The sequence below is a fragment of the Lithobates pipiens genome, unplaced genomic scaffold, assembly GCF_037356315.1.
Source record: "Lithobates pipiens isolate NorthernLeopardFrog02 unplaced genomic scaffold, aLitPip1_a1.2 Scaffold_8, whole genome shotgun sequence".
Taxonomy (NCBI): Eukaryota; Metazoa; Chordata; class Amphibia; order Anura; family Ranidae; genus Lithobates; species Lithobates pipiens.
The window spans coordinates 6,038,210-6,060,257 of NW_027507903.1; the positions used below are offsets into that span (position 1 = coordinate 6,038,210).

The window sequence follows — 22,048 nt, forward strand, 5'->3', positions numbered from 1 at the left end:
ACTGCCTGTAATCACAAGGGAGGTTTTCCTTGTGACAGCAACAAAAGTGATCAGATTTACCGCATTTATCGGCGTATAACACGCACTTTTACCCCCTTAAAGTCGGGGAAAGTCGTGGGTGCATGTTATATGCTGATCCCCACTGTCTGAGTCTAAAAGACAGAGCGCCGCCAAAAAAGACAAAGCAGTCTCTGGGCGGGACTGCGAGCCGAGCCAAATACACAGTACAGTCGGCTCGGTCTTTTTCGGCAGCGCTCGCTCCAGAAACAGCAGGGAGGCGGGACTACGAGCGGAGGCGAGCAGACGGCTCGGTCTTTTTCGGCGGCGCTCGCTCGGTCTGTCTCAGCGGCGGGATATTTAAAACATGAACAAGGCTGCAAACGGCGCTGGGCAAGCTGCAAATGACACTGGCAAGCTGCAAATAACACTCTGCAAGGCTGCAAACAGCGCTGGGCAAGCTGCAAAATGACACTGATCATTCTGCAATGATGGACAAAGCTGCAGATGCACACTGATAAGGCTGCATTGACGGGCATTTAAATGTAAGTTTTTTTTTCCTTAAACTTCCCTCCTAAAACTTTTTTCCTTAAAATGCCCTCCTAAACTTGGGGTGCGTGTTATACCCCGATAAATACGGCAATATATTTTATGTTCATATTAATTTGCATATGTTTTGATTATTCATATTATAATATAGTAGTGGTCTTATCAATATTATTCAATAGTAAAGCAATAGTTGTTAATCTTAATTAATGTATACTATGTTATTACATAAATATATAGAAAGTCCTCATTTTTAAAATGTTGAACTTTAGATGACCTCTCTGCTTTGTGCTGATATTTTTACTGGGTGAAAGTGTATTCGGATAGTTCATAGTTTAAATTCACCAATTAGAAAAGAAACACTTTGACAGCAGTTGAACTATAGTCTGATAAGATAACATTCTTCAACGGTAATAAGCAAACATTGTCAAGTATAAGAAGTGTTGTGTGGACTATGGGAAAGTTATGTATATTAATTTAGTTTGACAGCTTACATACTCATTAAAACTTAAACTGAATAAGACATATATATTAATAATCAAACAATATTGAATAAAGCAGTTAGGTGTGTGTATAATTATATATATATATATATATATATATATATATATATATATATATATATATATATATATATATATATATATATATATATATATATATATATATATATATATATACACACACACATACACACACACGACAGTACTTTTTCTTAAAACCATTACATGCACATAGGATTGTATAGTGAAATATAGGACATAACACATAAGGTGGGGTTATTGCAAATTCATTTTCCCAAAGTCGTAAATCTATCATCCTTGAGTTGGTGAAGTCTAGGACAAGGAGGGTTTGATTTAACATAACTGGGTGCCATATGGTCTCTATACAACTATTTTAATGGGTAAAGCCATAGACAAAAAAAAACTGTTCTAAATCATTTTAAATAAATATGTAGGAATTCTGGGAATGAATAAGTTTGTCTGGTTGTATGACAAGTGTCAGATTTATAGTTACATTGAAGTAGATCTTGGCAACCAATCATGTTGTACCCAATATGCTTGCATTGTAAGAAATGTATAAATTAGACCTGCATCTTGTAATACTTCGAACATAAACCTGTATGTTCCCAGCTGTTAGAAAAACCTGCATCACTGAGGTCCTGCCTGGTTTGATACATTATTCTACTTCACCCGTCCCTGCGTGCTTGTGCAGCAAAGAAAAAAACGCATATGAAAGTCGTGCCCGCAAATGTAAACTGTGTTCAAAATCACACGTGTGCGGTATCGTCACAGTCGCCAGAGTGAGAGCAATAATTCTAGCACTAGACCTCCTCTGTAACTCTAATCTGGTAACCGTTACATTTTTTTTTTTAAAGTGTTGCCTATGGAGATTTTTTTTTTTTTGGTACCAGTTTGTCACCATTCCACGAACGTGTGCACAATTTCAAAGCATGACATGTAGCTAATCTATTTACTCGGTGTTGCATAATCTTTCAAACCATACAAAAAAAAATAAAAAAATTGGGCTAACTTTACGCTGTGCAAATACTGAGTGATATAAAATATTGCAACCATCACCATTTTATTCCCTAGGGCAGGAATATGCAATTAGCCGACCTCCAGCTGTTGCAGAACTACAATTCCCATGAGGCATAGCGAGACTGACAGCCACAAGCATGACACCCAGAGTTGTAGTTTTGCAACAGCTAGAGGTCCGCTAATTGCATATCCCTGCCCTAGGGTCTCAGATATATATATATATATATATATATATATATATATATATATATATATATATATATATATATATATATATATATATATATATATATATATATATATATATATATATATATATATATATATATATATATATATATATATATAGATAGATAGATAGATAGATAGATATATATATCTATCCCTCTATCTATCTCTATGTGTTAGTAAGCACTCCCTAGGCATACACTTAACCCTTTGATCGCCTCGGTTAACCCCTTCCCTGCCAGTGTTCATTAGTACAGTGTCTGTATTAGTGTAACTGGTACCCAAAAAAAGTGTCAGGTGTCGGATTGGTCCGCCGCAATAACGCAGTCCTGCTAAAAATGGCTGATCACCGCCATTACTAGTTTAAAAAAAAAAATTCCATCAAATATCCCATAATTGGCAGACGCTATAACAATACACACTTATTGGGATTTTTGTTTTTTGTACGAAAAATATATAGCGGAATACATATTGACCTACATTGAAGAAATTTTATTTTCAATATTTATTGGATATGTATTGTAGCAGAAAACACTTTTTTTGTTTATAGCGCAAAAGAAAAACCACAGAGGTGATCAAATACCACCAAAAGATGTGTGTGTCATTTGTATAAAGCGTCACATAAATGCACAATTGTCACACTGAGGCAGTATTCGGGCGTTTTAGCACTAGAAATAGCGCATGTGAAGTGCCTGAAAACAGCCTCCCATGACGCCTGAATGTTTGAGCCTGAGTGCTTTCACACTGGGGCGGTGTGCTTGCGGGATGTTAGAAAAAGTCCTGCAAGCCGCATCTTTGGGAGCGGTGTGCATAACGCTCCCAAAAACGCCCCTGCCCATTGAAATGAATGAAACACGCTTTGGAAACACAGCAACAAGGCACTTTTAACCCCCTTCTTTGGCCGCTAGCAGGGTTTAAAAGCCCCACTTAAACAGCGCTAAAGTGCCTCTAAAACGAGCGTCGCTTTAACGCCAACGCACAGGAGGCCCCAGTGTGAAAAAACGGCCCGTCATGAAGGGTGTAAAACCTTCCAGGGCTGAAGTGGTTACATTGTCAGTAAGGCCCCTTTCAGAAGGGTGTATTACACACACACACACTTGTGTAAAAGGACAGTCCTCACCTGCACGGGGGTCCATTGCATTCACATGCATGTCTACTGGGACGCAGCAACGGCATGGACACAACGGCTGGTCACAATTTGACAACCATGCAGGTGAAGGAGTCACTCCGAGTGCACACTGTCTGCATTCCGGGACACGTACCCAAGTGGCTGCCAAATTGCAACCAGGCGAGTCTGTCCCAATAAACTGCATGCACTGAACCCCCATGTGGGTGACGACGACTCTTCGCACGCATAGACACACCTGGGTGAACAAGGCCTAACTGAGAAATTAAAAAATCACTGCAGAAAAATTAGATTAAAAAAAAGTGGAAGGTTAAAAAGAGGAGTAAACCTTTTCTATCATATGATATACACTCACCCATCTATTATTAAATGCTCATACGGTGCCTTCTTATCACACACAGGACACACCCACGTGGGCTTCTTTTCATTCATCTGGATATACAGGGTAGCATCAAAGCACTGCAGATGGGAGCAGGTAAGCGATCGGCAAGGGATAGTCAAACGCATCTTTCCAAGCTGAAAAGGGACAGAAACAAAAAGAAAAATTCAATACTTTGCACTTTTTGCAGTAAAAAAAAATAAATAAAATAAAAATAAACTAAAAAAAAAAAAAATTCTGCTTACTATGGGGAGGCGGAACAAAAAAAAAAAAAAAAAACACCACCTACCCCGTTTTAATATGAAACACGCCACCCCCCCCCCCCCCCCCCCCCAACAAAACAACCCAGCCACTGCTCAGTCCAGCAACATAATGTCAGTACAGACTCCACCCCGATATGTTTCGGCCCCAGGTCGGCCAGACCTTTGAGAACGTCTTCAGGGACTAAAGCTGTCAGGGTGGAGTTTACGTCAACATCATGCTGCTGGACTGAGCAGAGGCTGGGTTGCTTGTTTCGCTTGTATACTCTGTTTCTTAAAGCAGTGGTTCTCAACCTCAGTTCTCAAGTACCCTCCACGGGCCATGTTTAAAGAACTTCCCTTCGATAAAATGGCTCTTATCAATACCAGGTCATTGATTTAAAGCAGCTGTGCAAAACCTGAAAACATGGCCCGTTGGAGGTACTGGAGGACTGAAAGGGAAGACGACGACGACGACGAAGAACGAAGAACGAAGAACGAACGAAGACGAAGACGAAGAAGACGAAGAAGAAGACATGTTATACTTACCTCTGTGCAATGGTTTTGCAGCACAGGCCCGAGCCTTATTTCACTGGGGGGACCCCCGCCGACGCTCCAGGCCCTTTTTTTGGGCAACTCAGCCCACCCCCAGTCAAAGCATTTGATTGAAAGCAGTGGGAGCAAATGGCTGCTGCAGTGATCAGTCTGCTCAATGAGGAGGGAGACAGCAGCAAGAGCCACTGCCCTTACACATTGCTTGATCAAATCACGCTTAAGTGGGGGGGGAGGTGGTTTTTTCACCTTAATGCATAGCACCTTTACACATATAGACTGAATGGGATTTAAAAAGGAGATTGTAATCACTTTAAGTCTCAGTTCACACTAATACAATGAGGGATACGCACAAGATTTGCTGCGTTTCCCTGCATCGCACAGCATCCATGCGATCTGCTGCAAGTGTCGATATTGTCTTGACACCCGAAACAGATGGCAAAACGTAGTGAGATTGTCAGAATTACACCGCACAGACATCGCATTTTATGTGAACAAGAATGCAGTAACAACCCAGCCTTAGGGTTTTATGCAAGTTTTATTAAGGAAAAGGCCTAGTGCAACAACGTTTGCATGCATTACACGGTTGTATCTGTGTTGCAGTACATTTTCTCAGTATACACACAGATATATACAGGGCTCAAGATTTCAAGTCCTGAGCTACTAGCCAGGCCTCAAGGGTTACTCGCCACCAGTTGCCCCGCCCCTAAACCCGCCCTCAAAATGACACTAAGCAATTAAGTTATAAAAACAACTTTATCCATACCCACCATGTGCAGCCTACCTGTGGAGGGGAAAAGAGGAGTGCCACCACTAGATGATCACAGCAGGGAACATCACAGCTTTCGTTTTCAATAACTGTGTGGTGCCCTGCCGCTCTGTCACATAAGCCCCTCCTCTTTTTCCAGGACTTTGACAGATCACCCGCCCAATCCTAGGAAGGCCGACGTGTATCAAAGTTCCCCGGACAAGGGGGAGGGGCTTATGTAATGGCGCGTGGCAGGGGAACACAGTTATTGAAAGGAAAGCTGTCATCTTCCGCCTCTGGTTGACGGTGCTCGCCCCCCACCCCCCAAAATCCACTTGCAAAATGCAAATTGAATTCTTGGGGGCTGTGTATATAATACATACAAAATATATTTTTTATATATATATATATATACACATACACATATACACATATACACACACACACACACACACAAAAAGGAAACAAAAAAGGTTCATTTGTAAGGGAGGGTTGGGGCAGCAGAGCACGACCTTTGAATACTTTCATGCGGGGGGGGGGTCTGTTCGCTGTAAAGCGCCACATTACCGTCGTTTTAGCGGCGCTTCTCGGCTGCTAGCAGCCGAAGAAAGCCAAAAGTGCTGGTGTTGCGGCGCTTCCGAAGCGCTGCCCATTCATTTCAATGGGCAGGGGCAGTCTGGGAGTGCTGTATACACCACGCCAAAGATGCAGCTTGCAGGTCTTTTTTCCCGTACCACAAGCGCACCGCCCCCAGTGTGAAAGCAGTTGGGCTTTCACACTGGGTGACTTGAGAGGCGCTTTTCAGGTGCTATTTTTAGCGATAAAATGCCTGAAAAGCGCCTCAGCGTGAAAGGGGGGTTAAGGTTCAATTTTAACATGAATATGCAAAATATAGACAAATACAGAAAAAAAAAAAAAAAAGAGGAAATTGATTTTAACAGCGACGTGAAAGTATTGGATATTTACCGGACAGAGGAGTGAGACCCGTAAACTGGTTGTAGCAATTTCACTGTCTGGATCAGCTGTGAGCTTCTCTTTAACTAGAAGAAAAGCAAAATAAAGAACATTGGTGCACAGCTCCTATTTTAGGCTGTCAAGTCCACAATACATTCTCCCCCCTCCACCCCCCGGCCAAAACTGCGCACATTTCTGTTCTAGGAATGTATACAATGTATCACATTACACAGGAAACGCAACCCAACATACGATTTCTGCTCCTTTGTTATTAGCAGAAGGCGTATCCGTTTACAAAGTCAATGGGCTAAGATTCCAGAAACGGCGAAGTGCCACCAGATGGGATCTCATTATATAGTGATGAGGAAGAGATCTTACTGAGGGCTCTGGAATGGTCTGGGTTGCGGATCCCTTTCGCCCGTAGCCTCTGCAATAAGATGGCCGATGACAGCTGCTTGACAAGGTAAACCGCCAGCGAAAAATTCTGAGGAGAGAGAATCAGAAATACAACTCAATCATCATCATTCAGGTCCAGACAATAGCAAAACAACATTTATTTAAAAAAAAAAAAAAAAAAAAAGGTACAAGAGAGGTATAAAGAGAAGAACCCAGCACTACATTGTAAAGAAACCCCAATAATTATTTATAATAAAAAATATAAGTGTGGCGCTAATAAAAAAAAAAAAAAAAAGGACTTTAATTAAAAATCCCTGATAATTGGCATAAAGCTGAAATGATTCCCACTTAAGCACTCAAAAATAATGTTGTATACAATATTGTACAAATATAAAAAAAATAAAGAAATTGTGAAACACTGGCGGCGACGTCATTACGTTTGATAGCCGGAGAATGATGGGACATAGTTAGTAGACGGAAGCCTGTGGAGACGCCGCAAATTCGGAGACTGTTTACTAGTACGCTGGTTGATTATGATCCATCTTGTAAGTGCAATTCTTTTACCTTATTAAAATTTACTTACTTTCACAATTTCTTTATTTTTTTTTATATTTGTACAATATTCTATACAACATTATTTTTGAGTGCTTAAATGGGGGTCATTTCAGCTTTATGCCGATTGTCAGGGATTTTTCACTAAAGTCTTTATCTATCATTAATTAGCGCTGCACTTATATTTTTTATTATCATCTATTTGGAGTTTGGTATCAGGCTTTATGGTGCTGGCAGCTTTTTACTATACGATTGTTCTCTTTAGCGCATTGTTTACCTTTTTGGTTTTATCTTATTTCAATAATTATTTATAGTTGCTCCCTGTTGGACTGTTAACCACTTCAGTCTCCAGGCTTTTCTCCCCAAAACCCCTCATGCCCAAGAGCAGATTTTTTGCACGGTTTTTAATTTAATTTTTTTTATACTTTAGCATTTAGCAGCATTTTTGTTTTGTGCATTATACCTTTTAGCATTTGTAGACCACCCAAACATTATGCTTTTTTTTGGAAAGGCTTTCAATAGCATGTTTTTGCCTTTTAAATTGGGGGGGGGGGGGGGGGGTGTGGCTCAATTGATGCAAGAAAACCATTTTCTTCCAAGTCTTTTTATAAAAAAAAAAAAACAAAAAAAAAAAACAAATTTGATATATTAGAATATATATATATATATATATATATATATATATATATATATATATATATATATATATATATATATATATATATATATATAAAAAATATATATATTATAATAGTATATATATAAAATATATATTATAATAGTATATATATAAAATATATATTATAATAGTATATATATAAAATATATATTATAATAGTATATATATAAAATATATATTATAATAGTATATATATAAAATATATATTATAATAGTATATATATAAAATATATATTATAATAGTATATATATATATATATATATATATATATATATATATATATATATATATATATATTTTTTTTTTTTTTTGTGCAACTGCATTATTTCCCCCACCCAACCAAACGCCGGGACGCTATTGCCTCCCCAACAATGTCAGGACACCATCCCAAACAGATCAATGTCATGGGGGGGGGGGGGGGGGTAAACTTTCTAGAGGGCAAGTGGGCAATTTGTGTAACTTGTGATACTTTTTTTTTGTAAAGTTTCTTCTCCCTGCAAAGCAGGGAGAAGCAGATCGTACCCTCCGTACAGAGTGCTGTGTTGATTGTCAACACAGGGCTCTGGGCTGTGAATGGACACAGTCAGTCAATCAGCAGGTCCTGGGCCTTGAATCATTGGCTCCGACCCTCTGACAATCTCCTGCTGTGTACAGTCGCAGCGTAAGTTGATGGCATGCACCCTGTACCCGGAAGAGGCTAGCAACACACAGGTATGTCGCTCTGCCTGTACAAGCCACTAATCCGCATTGTGGGTGAGCGGCCCACAGACAAGTGGTTAATCAAGTTCTTTGCTAGTCTGTCGAGTCCCAGAGAGCTCATTTTTGCACTTGCATTAAAGGAGTACTTGTGGTTAATGTCCAAGTATGCTACAAGATCATCTGTGTCCTGGTAAAAAACGGTCACATGATACTTACACGTCCAATTTCCGCTGTCCACGACACAACAATGGTGTTGGGGACAGTTGTAGACAGACGTACAAGTGAGGTAATATTGATTGGTCGGCTTGGTCGCTTTGGTTCAACCCCATTTTTGGTTGGTGGAAGGTAACCCTGCAAGGGGAGAATTATATAAATGCTCCATGTTAAGGAATTTCTTACAGGCCATAATAAAAAATAAAAAGGTATAAAAAGCCTTACATTTGTGCAAAGTTTTATCAAAAAGGCACCAAAAAATAAATAAAAATAAAGAACGAAAAACACTTACTGGCAAATTACAGGGTTTTCCATTTACTTTTACACACAGGTTTGGTGGAAAATGGTCTTCTTGAGGGCAACTGGTTTCTGAAAGGCAGAACCTGAGAGGAACATAAAATCAGGAATCACCCTATACATTGAGAAACACATAAAAGATGAGTAAAGACAGACAAACCCCAAAACACAGGAAGAGATCCTACCTGAGCTGCACCTGAACTGTGAAATCACATTTTGTTCCAGAGATATCCCTAGAAAAGAAAAAAAAAAAAAAAACACCGTGACTAAACACAGATACCAAAATGCAGGTTAATGCTACCAATAAACCTCTTAAAGGGGTGTTGTCACCAAAAAAATAAATACATTTTTTTACTCATCTCTAAATGCCTGTTGCTAGGGGGTCCCTTGTAGTCTGCATTCTTCCTTGTCCGGGCTGGCGACATCACTTCCCTTCGTGCCGCACAGTCATCTGGGACCTGTCTGTGTCCCAGGTGACTGTGCGGCGTATCACCGAGCCGGGCGGCTGTGAAGCCACAGTCGGGTGCCCACAGTACGAATGACGGCTCCACGAGCAGAGCGGGGAACGAGGGGGGGTCTTCATTCCCCCGCATCGCTGGACCCTGGGGCAGGTAAGTGTCCGATTATTAAAAGTCAGCAGCTGCAGTATTTGTAGCTGCTGACTTTTTTTTTTTCTTCTTTTTTTTTTAGGGGCACCCCACTTTAATGAACCTCAAATATACAGGGCAGGTCTACCTGTGAAGGCCTCGGGAAGTCATTCTCAGCCCCAAGGAAGAGTGACTAAACAGGGTCGCCTACCTAGACAACCAACCTCTATTAGGCAAGATAAGCCATGTAACGCACAAAGTTGGTACAATTTATTAGGCCACGAAAACCCCCTTAGAACACTAAAGCCAGGGGTATCCATTTTACCGCGTGAAATAAGACAGAGAAAGTAAGAAGAAACTGCCATAATAGACAAATGAAAGCCCTAAGCCCCAGACTGAAGAGTTGGGTACCTCCAAAGACAGATGAGAACAAAAACCATCCCTGGGCAGCACAGGGGTCTGCAGTATGCCAAGGTTTTGTCCAACCCCAATCAACTATGATAGAGAAGACCCAAGAACCCCCTACAGCAGGCGTCTCAAACCGGCGGCCCTCCAGCTGTTGAGGAACTACAAGTCCAATGAGGCATTGGAAGGCTGACAGTTACAAGTATGACTCCCCACAAGCAGAGGCATGATGGGACTTGTAGTTTTACAACAGCTGGAGGGCCACCAGTTTGAGACCCCTGCCCTACAGCATTAAGAGCTGAGGAACAAGCAGGAGGAATGTCAGATGATACATCAGGAACATTTGTCTCTCGTCTCCTACCTTTAATCTAAAAAGAGGACCTTCCCCAGTGAAGTCGTTTACTGAAGTTCTCAGAACCTGCGCTGGCCCCAGCAGGGAGCACCTACACCAGGAAACCAGGTTGTTTTGCCTGCTGATGAACCAAGGAGAACACAGGGCCCCTCCAGCAATGATCTCTGCATGCCGCAGATGCAAAGACACTGCAACAAAGTTCTAAGCAGGAAACTTTGTCAAGAGCGGGTCTCCTGCTGTGGAGAAATCGTTTTTTTTCTGAGAGGGGTCAGGCAGTAGCAGGGTCCATCTGATCTGCAGAGACAGGACCACAGGCATGTTCAGATCCCCAACATGCAACTGTTGTGAGGGGTTTTTGCTGGCAGTTATCTGTAGAGGGCCTGAGCAAAAATAGAAAAAAATAAAAAAATAAAAAACGGGAGGCTGGCTTTGAGAGGAAAGAAGGGGACGAGGAAATCTCCTGCTTCATTATGGATGGACTCTTAATGGAAAAGGATGAACTCCTTGCTGCTGACAAAAAGGAGCTACAGGTACAAGGTGTGGATCTTTAAAGAGGCAGATTGCCAACACTGGAAGCTCGGGAGGCTCAAACCAGCCAGATCCTAAAGAAGTGAAGTCTGGAAGAAGCCAACAACGAGAATCCGTAAAGCAAAGAGAACCCTTTACAGGAGGTTGCCTGAGCATTTCACAATGGGGATAAAATAAGAGGGCACGAGGCTGAACACAGCAGCAATAAGGATCAAGATCACAGGATCTTGGTCCTTGTCAATCACGAGTACCCCCATGTAACAAAGAGGTTATTCATGTCCCAAGCACAGGATGTCCTCCCGATAAAGAGTGGAAGTCCAGATGGTGCACAGCTCTATGACCCAAGTAAACACAAGGTCAGAAGAAAGGAGTCCCGGGGTGGGAAGAACACAGACTGGGGAAGATAGGGGTGGGGGGGTTCTCTGGAGTAGCATCAGAGACAACAGGAAGCAACATCCAGAAAGTATTAACTGATGGCTAAAAGGCGGTTCCCTGCATGTGAGTGCTGGCAAAGGAAAATGCTTAAGGGCCCACCAGGATATACAATCAACCACCCACTTGTAGAAGCGATGGCATACCTCATGCAGAGGTATTATTCAGTCCAAGTTTGAGCCCTATGGGGCAAGCATGAGTTAGGCTCAGAGGGCTTGTGGGCATCTACTGCAAAACATAGATTTAGGAGATAGGTGGGACTCAACCAACTTCTCCCTATACCACAGACATTGGGGCTGGAGCGTGCTCTGACCTCACATGAAGTTACTGATCGCTGTGTTAAAGCGCAGGACCGAATATGCAATGTCCCTTGAAGGTTACAGCCAGATCCTCCAAAATAGGTCACTGGATTTTCAGCAGTGCCACAACGCACTGACACATCTGAATGGACATCAGACCCAAGTAGGATAAGGCCTGTAGATGAGCATCGCAACTGAAGCAGATAGCTCCATATGTTTGCGGTACCTGCTCTCCAACAAAAAACAGGCCATTCTAGCTCCCCTTTGAAAGAAATTAACCAATTAAATTTGGGCAGCACAGTGGTGTAGTGGTTAGCACTCTCACCTAGCAGCAAGAAGGTTCGCTGGTTCGAATCCCAACCACAACACTACCTGCCTGGAGTTTGCATGTTCTCCCTGTGCCTGAGTGGGTTGCCTCCGGGTACTCCGGTTTCCTCCCACAATCCAAAGACATGCTGGTAGGTAGGTTAATTGTCTTCTGTCCAAAAAATTGGCCCTAGTATATGAATGGGGACCTTGGATTGTGGGCTCCTTAAGGGTAGGGACTGATGTGAGTGTGCAATGTACAGGGATAGGGACAATTGTAGACACTCACTCAGGTTGAACTGGATGGACTGGTGTCTTTATTCAACCTTACTATGAAAGTTAACAGTCACTGCCAAAATAGCATGGATGGCAGAACCAACCAGTTCAAAACTGAGAATTGAAGGAGAAAGTCTGTCAAAAGCGTAAAAAGTGAGCATGCATTGAACCTAACCAGTGGTGTGCCTATTAAGGCAGTAGACTGGTTGAAACAAAGTTGGACTAGTCCACCGTTTAACAAATGGGAACCTTTCGGGAACACTCTCAGCGTACTTCCAGTCTGCACAGAGGAGTGCCGCCAATTGCGGGCGCAAGAAGGTCTTTACAGTAGAAGCTCCAAAAAGATCCAAGACGATACTCTAAAAGGCAAGGTAGTATGCACTGCATCAACACAATCCAACACAAACCCCTGGTTTTCTGAAGAGATGACAGGAGATTGCGATGCCTCAGACAACTTTTAGAAAAAGCCTGTTGTGACCCCACAATAGGGATAAAACTTGTTCGCAGAAGGGAGTTTAACAAGACTTGTGGCCACCCATTAAAATGAGAAGAAAAGAAGAAGTTTAACCTTAAAGCGGAGCTCCACCCTAAAGTGGAACTTCTGCTCATTGGAACCCTCCCCCCCTCCGGTGCCACAATTGGAACCTTTCAGGGGGGAGGGAGGTGCAGATACCTGTATAGCACAGGTATTTGTACCCACTTCCGGCATAGATAGCCGTAGATTCTGAGGGTATTTACGCCACTTCCTGCGGGTCCCCCGCTGTCTGCTGGGAAACACGGATCCCAGAGACAGTGGGGACCGTCCTTATTGCGCAGTGCGACTCGTGCATGTGCAGTAGGGAAACGGGAAGTGAAGCCACAAGGAAGATGGTGGTGGCGGCGGCTGCACCCGAGAGCCGATCGAGATATCGGCTTCGTGTGCCGACATTGCGGGCGCACTGGGCGGGTAAGTGTCCATATTTTAAAAGTCAGCAGCTGCAGTATTTGTAGCTGCTGACTTTTAACAAAACAAAAAACGGCGGAACTCCCGCTTTAAACTACGTAGAGTGTTCTTTACTGAGCAGCTTCAAGAAACTATTAGATAAGCACCCGAAAGACCGCAACATACAGGGATATACAATGTAATACTGACATATAATCACACACATAGGTTGGACTTGATGGACTTGTGTCTTTTTTCAACCTCACCTACTATGTAACCCTATATCAAGTCAAATATGGTCACTGGAATTGAAGGCCTCTGGAGGGTTTCAATGACTCGGCAGAAGACTACTGGAGCAGGGCGAACCTCCGCAATCAATGCGTATGAGGAATAGAGTGCACAAAAAAAAAAAAAAAAAATCCTAAGTGGACGCAAAAGTCCCACAGGATAGAGGCTAAATAAAATAAAAAAAATAAAAAAGGGAAGTAAAGGAAGATTCCAGTGAAGAAGACATCAATAAGAACAAACAAGGTTCTATATCAGGGATATGCAATTAGCGGACCTCCAGCTGTTGCAGAACTACAACTCCCATGAGGCATAGCAAGACTGACAGCCACAAGCATGACACCCAGAGGCAGAGGCATGATGGGACTTGTAGTTTTGCAACAGCTGGAGGTCCGCAAATTGCAGATCCCTGTTCTATATGAAGACATTAGTAAGTATACAAAGGTTCTAGATGGGTGCAGATTCCCTCAGAAGATGCCTAATAAAAAGGCAACTAGGTCCAAAAGTACAAGGCTGGGCCTCACAAAACCCTAAACAGCTGGTGATGATGAGGGTCAAGTGGACAGAGGTGACCAACTCACTGTAGTAGGCAGTGGTAAAACACAAAACCCAGAACAAAAACAAAACAAAACACAAAACCAAGAACAATAAAACAAAAACAAAAAAACAAAAACCAAGAACAAAAACAAAACCCAGGACAAAACAAAAAAAACAAAAAACAAATCCCAGAAAAAAACAAAAAACATAACTAAAAAACAAAACCCAGAACAAAAACAAAACCAAACCCCCCCCCCCCCTAAAGACCTGCTCAGTAAATAAAAGGTTATACTGGAGGCCGAATAGTTATCTGATCCAGTTGGACCACTGCAAGTATACATCTCATAACAAAAAGTTCCGTAGAATGCAGTCACCACTACAACAGATCTCCACCTTCTATGGGCATTGTTAGGCATTTTTGGACCAAAATGAACCATGCAAGAGAAATCCTACCTAAACTTCAGCTTTAATCACCACCTCGTATCTCCTAGCTGGGGTTCTGGTTTCTGCCTGCCAGAGCAGGTATGGTGACATTGACCAGGGGGGCCGCACTACTGTGGTGTTTTCTGACATGTAAGAAAAATGAAGCAATTATAAAATCCGGCTCCCTGGTAGCGGCTATGAACAGGTGGGGGAAGCGAGGAATTTTTCCAGATGTTTCACATCCATCCGGTGGAGCTCCAGAGATATATATACAGAAGGAGGAGGACGGTTCTACTTGCCGACATCAACCAAAAAATGGAAAAAAATGCTTTTACTCCGACTGGCTTTAAACCTAAAATTCCAGGTATGGATATTTTATGTAAGGTTACGCTGGTCAAGCATGGGAGCAACCTACCCATTTATATACACCATTCCTGGTCAATGTCCCTGTAAGTCGCAAAAAAAAAACAACAAAAAAGGGACACCACTACATCAGTGATGCCCACTTGCACCCAGGTCCCGTGCAGCTGGTGGTCAGCCGCTCAACACTAGAGCCATTTCAGAGAAAGCCAACTGCAAAACATTCTCTGATTGGACAAGGCTGGGTGATGAAGTCACACTCTCCACCTCCTATGATGACAATGTAGAAGGGCCTGCCGCTCAGCACAGGACCCGGAAACTAATAGAGATCACTGGGGTAGCCGTGTCTACTTCAGTGACTTTCAGGGCCATCGCCCAGGTATGGTATATATACACCATTGTTACATTAATCCAAGCTGAACCAACATTACTATGCATAAAATATCCAAACCTAGAATAGTCCTTTAAGAAAAGCCAAAGCTTTTTTTTTTCTTCCCGCTTCACTTGTAGGTCACAAGTGTACTTCGTTTTGTTCTCTTATGACCCAGAGTCAGCTGATAGCAGGCAATAGCCCGCCATAAACTGACCAGGCCAAGCCACTCTAGGTGCAGGAAGGATCCTGACAATATTGTAAGAATTCACCCAGGTGCCCCGCCTGGCGGCTGGCTCCGCCTCTCAGCATACAGTTGAGCTGGAGCCAGATGTGCATGCTGAACCCCCCCCCCCCCCCAGTGCTCCTGCGAGTGCTAGAGGAGCAGAACAGAGAGTGCCGACTGCCAGCAGTCATGTGATCACTCAGATGTTAGTCTTTCAGAAGGCATGGACAGCTGCAGGTTCCTAGGCCATGCTGCAGAGGCACGCGAGTTCAGAAACTCGTCCTTCAAGTAGGTTTCAAGGCAAGTTTAGCTATACATTCATACTCATTTAATTTTTACTGGGAGCCCCATTATTTAGTCAGAGCTGTTGCTGCAACATGAGTTGGATGCTAAAAATGCGGCCAAGCTTCTAGTTTCACAGCTACCTTTCAACTATAAAACCAGAAACAGATAGATATAGCTATACACACACACACACACACACACACACGCACACACGCACATGCACACACGCACATGCACACACGCACATGCACACACGAGACTGGGATGCCTTTTTAAAAGTACTGGGAAGGCTTCCACAAGGTTTAGGAGGGTGTCTATGGGAATGTTTGACCATTCTTCCAGAAGCACATCTGTGAGGTCAGGTACTGATGTTGGATAGGAAGGCCTGGCTCAGGTGGTGTTCCATAGGCTTGAGGTCAGGACTCTGTGCAGGCCAGTGAAGACCCCATTTGTGGGGTCAGGCGTGTGGACGAGAAGGCCTCCGCTCGAATATATCCCAGAGCTTTTCTATTGGGTTGAGTTCGTCGGAACTCTGTGCAGGCCAGTCAGGTTCCTCCACCCCAAACTCGCTCATCTATGTCTTTATGAACCTTGCTTTGTGCACTGGTGCGCAGTCATGTTGGAACAGGAAGGGGCCGTCCCCAAACTGTTCCCACAAAGTTGGGGGCAAGAAATTGTCCAAAATGTTGTTGTGTGCTGACGACTTCACTGGAACTGAGGGGCCGAGCCCAACCCCTGAAAAACAACCCCCACATGATTCGGACCAGTGCACAAAGCAAGGTCCATAAAGACATGAATGAGCAAGTTTGGGGTGGAGGAACTTGACTGGCCTGCACAGAGTTCCGACGAACTCAACCCAATAGAAAAGCTCTGGGATATATTCGAGCGGAGGCCTTCTCGTCCACACGCCTGACCCCACAAATGCACTTCTGGAAGAATGGTCAAACATCCCCATAGACACACTCCTAAACCTTGTGGACGGCCTTCCCAGGAAAGTTGAAGCTGTTATAGCTGCAAAGGGCGGAGCCAACTCAATATTGAACCTTACAGACTAAGACTGGTATGCCATTAAAGCTCATGTGAGTGTAAAGGCAGGCGTCCCAATACTTTTGGTAATATAGTGTATGTAAAATACACAAAATATAGGTTTGTAAATATTGTGCTGCAATGCGTCTCCAGGCTCAATTCAGAGGGTCTGTAATGACGTGCGGCCCCCCAAATCTGATACAAGTTGACATTCTCTCTCCCCCCCCCTCCACCCGGCGGCCTTTCTTCCCATTTAGTTATTTGCTGCTGAATCCTCCAGACAGATTCTTTAGCTCCTAACTGAACAAACAATCTCATTTCCTTAAACATGGAGCATCCCACAGGCTTAGAGGGACGGTGGAAGGTCACAGAGGGGTTCCCCAATAAGACTCTGCAAAAGGGCCCTTTAGAACCCCGTTCTGTCTCCGGGCACAGCGCCCTCCACAGCAGATGATTGCAAATTACCATCTACACCACTTCGTGAAGCCCACCAGTCACACAGACAGGATGAAGATCTCACATGAATGATACAGAACACATTCCCCCGTATGAAAAAAAAAAAAAAAAAAAAAGAAGAAATAAAACAGTTAGGTAAAGCAGAACTGTCTGCTCACCCACTTCCAACTCCTCTGCCAATGCAACCCTCGGCTCGCTATCAGCCGCAGATGTAACTCTAGCCCCCATCAAGCTGAGATTTCAATAGGCTGAGCAGAGTTGCCAAGTGAGAGGCGTGAGGTGGGGGATGGGAGATAACACTGGGAGAGAGTGGGGGGGAGGGGTAGAGAGACAGAGAGACTTACATTGAGCTGCTGATTTGCTGGACTTGTTGTGGTGTTAATGCAAACGCGAAGCATGTTTCTTGAAACCGCTGGTTGTTATCTGAGGCTGCAGAGACAAGGACAGAGAATAAGAACCTGGACCTTAATAAATGGCATTTTATTGAGGATCATTCAGTTATCACAATGCAGATCAGAAGGTCAATATACCTAAATGCACACATGGTTCAAGATAGAGGGGAAGGGGGGTTCATTTAAAAGCATAAAAAAAAAAAAAAAAAAAAAAAAAAAAAATTCCCCTATTGTAAAATAGTACAAAATAGTTTTGTTGCAATTTAGGCAGTCCAGAGATCTCCCCTGCAATACCAGTTTTCTACCACCAGATGTCCTCTGCCCAACAGTAAGCATCAATTCACTTCCTGTAAGCCCAGGTTATCTTGGACCTGCCCCGGTTATCTTGGACCCGCCCCCAGCCTATGACTGGGTAGTGAAAGGAGAAGCAGCATGTGATCTCATCTGTCTTTGTTTTCTTACCTTATCAGCAATCTAGAGATCCTCCCTTGCAGTACCATTTTTTCTACCACCTGATGGCATTGGGACAATGACCATGCAATTCACTTCCTCCAAGACCAGGTCATCTTGAACCCCTTTGTATAGTGGGGCTGCATATTTGTGTTACATTGGTGCCAAGGGGTTAAAGTATGTAAATTATCACCTGGTATAAAAAAAAAAAAAAAAAAAAAAAAAAAAAAAAAAACACCCCTGTCTAAAATAGAAATGAAAGGCAAAAACGTGTGTAGTGGTGAACCACAAAGAAAAAAAAAAAAATAAAAAAAAAAAAATTATATATATATATACATATATACATATATATATATATATATATATATATATATATATATATATATATATACATATATACATATATATACATATATATATATATATATATATATATATATATATATATATATATATATATATATATATATATATATATATATACATATACATATACATATACATATATATACATATACATATACATATACATATATATACACACACACTGAAACTAATAGATAATGAATCGATTACTATTTTCACAATTGATTAATCGGCCAGTAGCATAATGGGGTTAAAAAAAAAATAAAAAAAATAAAATGAGCCCTTTATAGTACAAAAATATAATCACTCCTGTAAATATTACTTTCACTGTTTTGCAGTAAAAAAATTAACCCCTTCCAGTAGTGATTATTTGCTTTTTTGTACTATAAAGGGCCAATTTTAGTCTTTTTATCCCCATTATAATACTACATGTCTTAGGCCTGGTTCACATCTATATGTTTATTGGTGCTTTTTGCAGAAACGCACTACAGTTCATTTCTATGGTTTCCTATGGGACACGTTCATTCCTGTGCTTTTTTTCAGCCGCTGCGTATTTGGAAAGGGTCGGGGACTTTTAAACGCAAAACTGATTTTTTTTTTTTGTTCAATATACTTCAATGGAGAAGCTGCAGAAAAGAATGTAATGCCTTTTTGAAGCAATTTGTGTTTTTTTAATCTGCCTAAAAAAAAAAAAAAAAAAAAAAAAAAAAAAAACGCAAATTGCAGTAAAATCACGTGCGGGAAAAAAATAAAAAAAAATAAAAAACGCACAGCAAAAAGTACTGCATAGGCATGTATCGAGCCTTATGCTGGCCTCACAAATCAGTTTTCAGGTGAGAATATTCAGATGAAAAATCTTTGTACATTCGCTGAATAAAAGAATTTTGTTTGAAATTTTCACTTCATTTCTGAACAAAAACCACATAAACTGTCTGCAAATTCCTTTGACCGAGACGTTTTCTATGATTTCCAAATTTTCCCGTCACTGTGGTTGAACATGAACGTCAATTTGACCAGCTTTTTTTTTTTTTTAGGTTATTAACTGATACAATAAAATCGGCCAACTGATCGATGATGAAATTAAATCGATTACTATTTTCATAATCAATTGTTTCAAAATATATATATATATACACACACCTCTCTCTCTATATCTATCTATATCAATATATCAAATAGAGTCCGACATAGGAGAATTCCCAATGGGTGATACAAAAAAAAAATAGAAAAAATAAAAAGGGTTGTCAGTTGAGGTCGCAGACACCAATTCACAACTGGCTTCCAACCAGTAACACAAAGTATAGTCCCATGTGCTGCTGACCACCAAAGACACGGCCACCTTAAAATGATACAAATGCCTTCTTACCAGTAGTACTGGACCCCCCTTTACAAAAAGCCAGTGACGCTTTTGGCCGATTACCCTGCCAGGACCTTTAGGCGTTTCTGCAGACTCTGAGGGCCATAGAAGGAATCTCCCCGCTGGGGTGTGGCCGTGATTTTAGACTCAAAGAAAGAATGCGCCACATAGTGTAAAATCCAATGCAATTGATTATTAGGAAGAATAAAGAGTTGTAATGCCAATACACAATGGCCATACTGCAGAGAATTGTGGGATGCGTTGACTATCCCTTCTATGGCCCTCTGAAAGTCTGCAGGAACACCTAAAGGCCCTGGCAGAGTAATCAGTCAAAAGCGTTGGCTTTTAAATTTTTTTACAGAAATCCAAAGGTCAACGGTTTTGGTCGATTATCCTGCCAGGGCCTTTAGGCTTTCCTGCAGACTCTGCGGGCCATCGAAAGAATCATCATCCTATCCCCCATTATTCAACTTTAATACTACTCGCGGTGTCCCCCAGGGTGACAATATCTGTACTCATGGTGTCCCCAATTTCCTCAGGCCGTTCTCTCATTCACTGCTCAGGACTTCACTGCTCCTTCCACTGGATATTGGCCCACGTCAATTGTTCACACAATGATTGGGCAGCCATCCTGTGTACAAACGGCACTTGGTTTTACGACGGTGGAACAGTAAGCCGTGCTCTGATTGGATGCAAAAGCTATTTTTTTTCTTTCTATTGGCAAAACATGATCACCCTATTTTTGGCGGGGGTGATAGAGAGAAAAAAAAAAAAAAAAGAAGGAGAGAAAGAAAAAAAAAAAGAAAAGAAAAAAAAAAAAAGAGAAAGAAAATTCACACACACATTAACAAAGTGATCACAATCTGTTTTCAGCTGAATAAGAGCTGGGGAAGGAGAAACAGCAGCCCAGTGATATCCCAGTGAATGGCTGTGCAGGGGTGGGGGGGGATGTCAGGACAAGTCTGATCATTGAAGTAGAACAGGCTGAGTTCCCAGCACAGCTATAGAACTGACCACACAGTGGACACAACACCAAGAACAGGAGACTTCTGCAGACTGCAATAGTGAAGAATCAGGCAAGTAACAGATTTTCCCAGTTCCCTTTACGTAAATGAGAATTTAAGCATATGCAGTGTGCAGGCAGAACCACGCCACCGGAGGATTTTTACTTTCCATTGGGCCCGGCTTTAAAACTTAAAAAGCGTAAAGTGACCAGATCTGCAGGAAGGAGAAAAGTAAACTTCCACAAATAGGATTCCAAAACATTCCACGTTTATATGCGCACATTCTTTACATAGCAAAGGATTGGTGTACTGGAGTAGGAATATTGTGGCGTCTGCCATGTTTAAAAGGAACCAATCAGAATAGAAAGAAGGGAGCTGCCGCTGCATATTCATTTTTGGCGTTTGCATGTTTTTTTTTGTTTTGTTTTTTACAGGCCTCTGAAGCTTCCATACTTGTTATAGGTTGCCTACAGACTACATTCAGACCTCAGAAACCCGGCCTCTACCTACAGAGTCACTGTCCTGGAAGGGGGACCCAACCAACCCAAGTCTGACACGTCTGATCTCCCAACCTACATACTTGTACCAGGGTCAGCGACTTGCCAATTAGTGAAGCCAGGATCCAGGATGTCAGTTTTGGCGATTGCCATCAACAGGAGTTGCAGCTTCCAAATTTCTAACCTCACAGACTTCAAATTAGATCATTTACACAAATCCTCACTTCCTCAGAAGATACTGGGAATCATTTATTCTATCTTAAAGAACAAAAAAACAAAAAAACAAAAAACAAACACCCACACACAAGACATAACCACTTCCCGACCGGTGCACGTCGGCAGAATGGCACGGGCAGGCAAATTGGCATACAGGTACGTCCATTTGAAATTGCCGCCCTGCCATCGCGTGCGCATCGCCGGCGGCGTGCGTGCCGGTTGGGACCCCCATGAGTCCGGTCGTGGGTCCCGCAGACTCGATCGCCGCAGGGATACCCGCAATCGTCTCACAGGGAGAAGCGGAAGTGAAAAGCATCTCCCGTTCTGCCTAGCCACAAGTGACACTGATCTCTGCTCGCTGTAAATCGAGCAGAGATCAGTGTTCACTAACACACGCAAAGCCCCCCCCCCCCCCCCCCCCCCACAGTTAGAAGCACACCCCTAGGACACACTTAACCCCTACACTGCCATTTATAACAGGAATCAGTGCGTTTGTACAGGCACTGATCGCTGTATTAAATGACAGTGGTCCCAAAAATGTCCG

The 22,048-nt window shown here is 42.3% G+C and overlaps 1 protein-coding gene across 1 annotated transcript in view; it reads right to left on the bottom strand.

Annotated features, from left to right (window-relative positions):
- PIAS1 (protein inhibitor of activated STAT 1) overlaps positions 1-17,651 on the bottom strand; it is a gene marked incomplete at its 5' end in the record, with an annotated part of 42,451 nt that extends 24,800 nt beyond the window's left edge. The window contains 7 exon segments of the mRNA XM_077469060.1: positions 3,794-3,954; positions 6,323-6,396; positions 6,689-6,794; positions 8,854-8,988; positions 9,143-9,233; positions 9,333-9,380; positions 17,567-17,651. Coding sequence (XP_077325186.1) covers positions 3,794-3,954; positions 6,323-6,396; positions 6,689-6,794; positions 8,854-8,988; positions 9,143-9,233; positions 9,333-9,380; positions 17,567-17,651 — 700 coding nt within the window.
- Between the last annotated feature and the right edge of the window lie 4,397 nt (positions 17,652-22,048).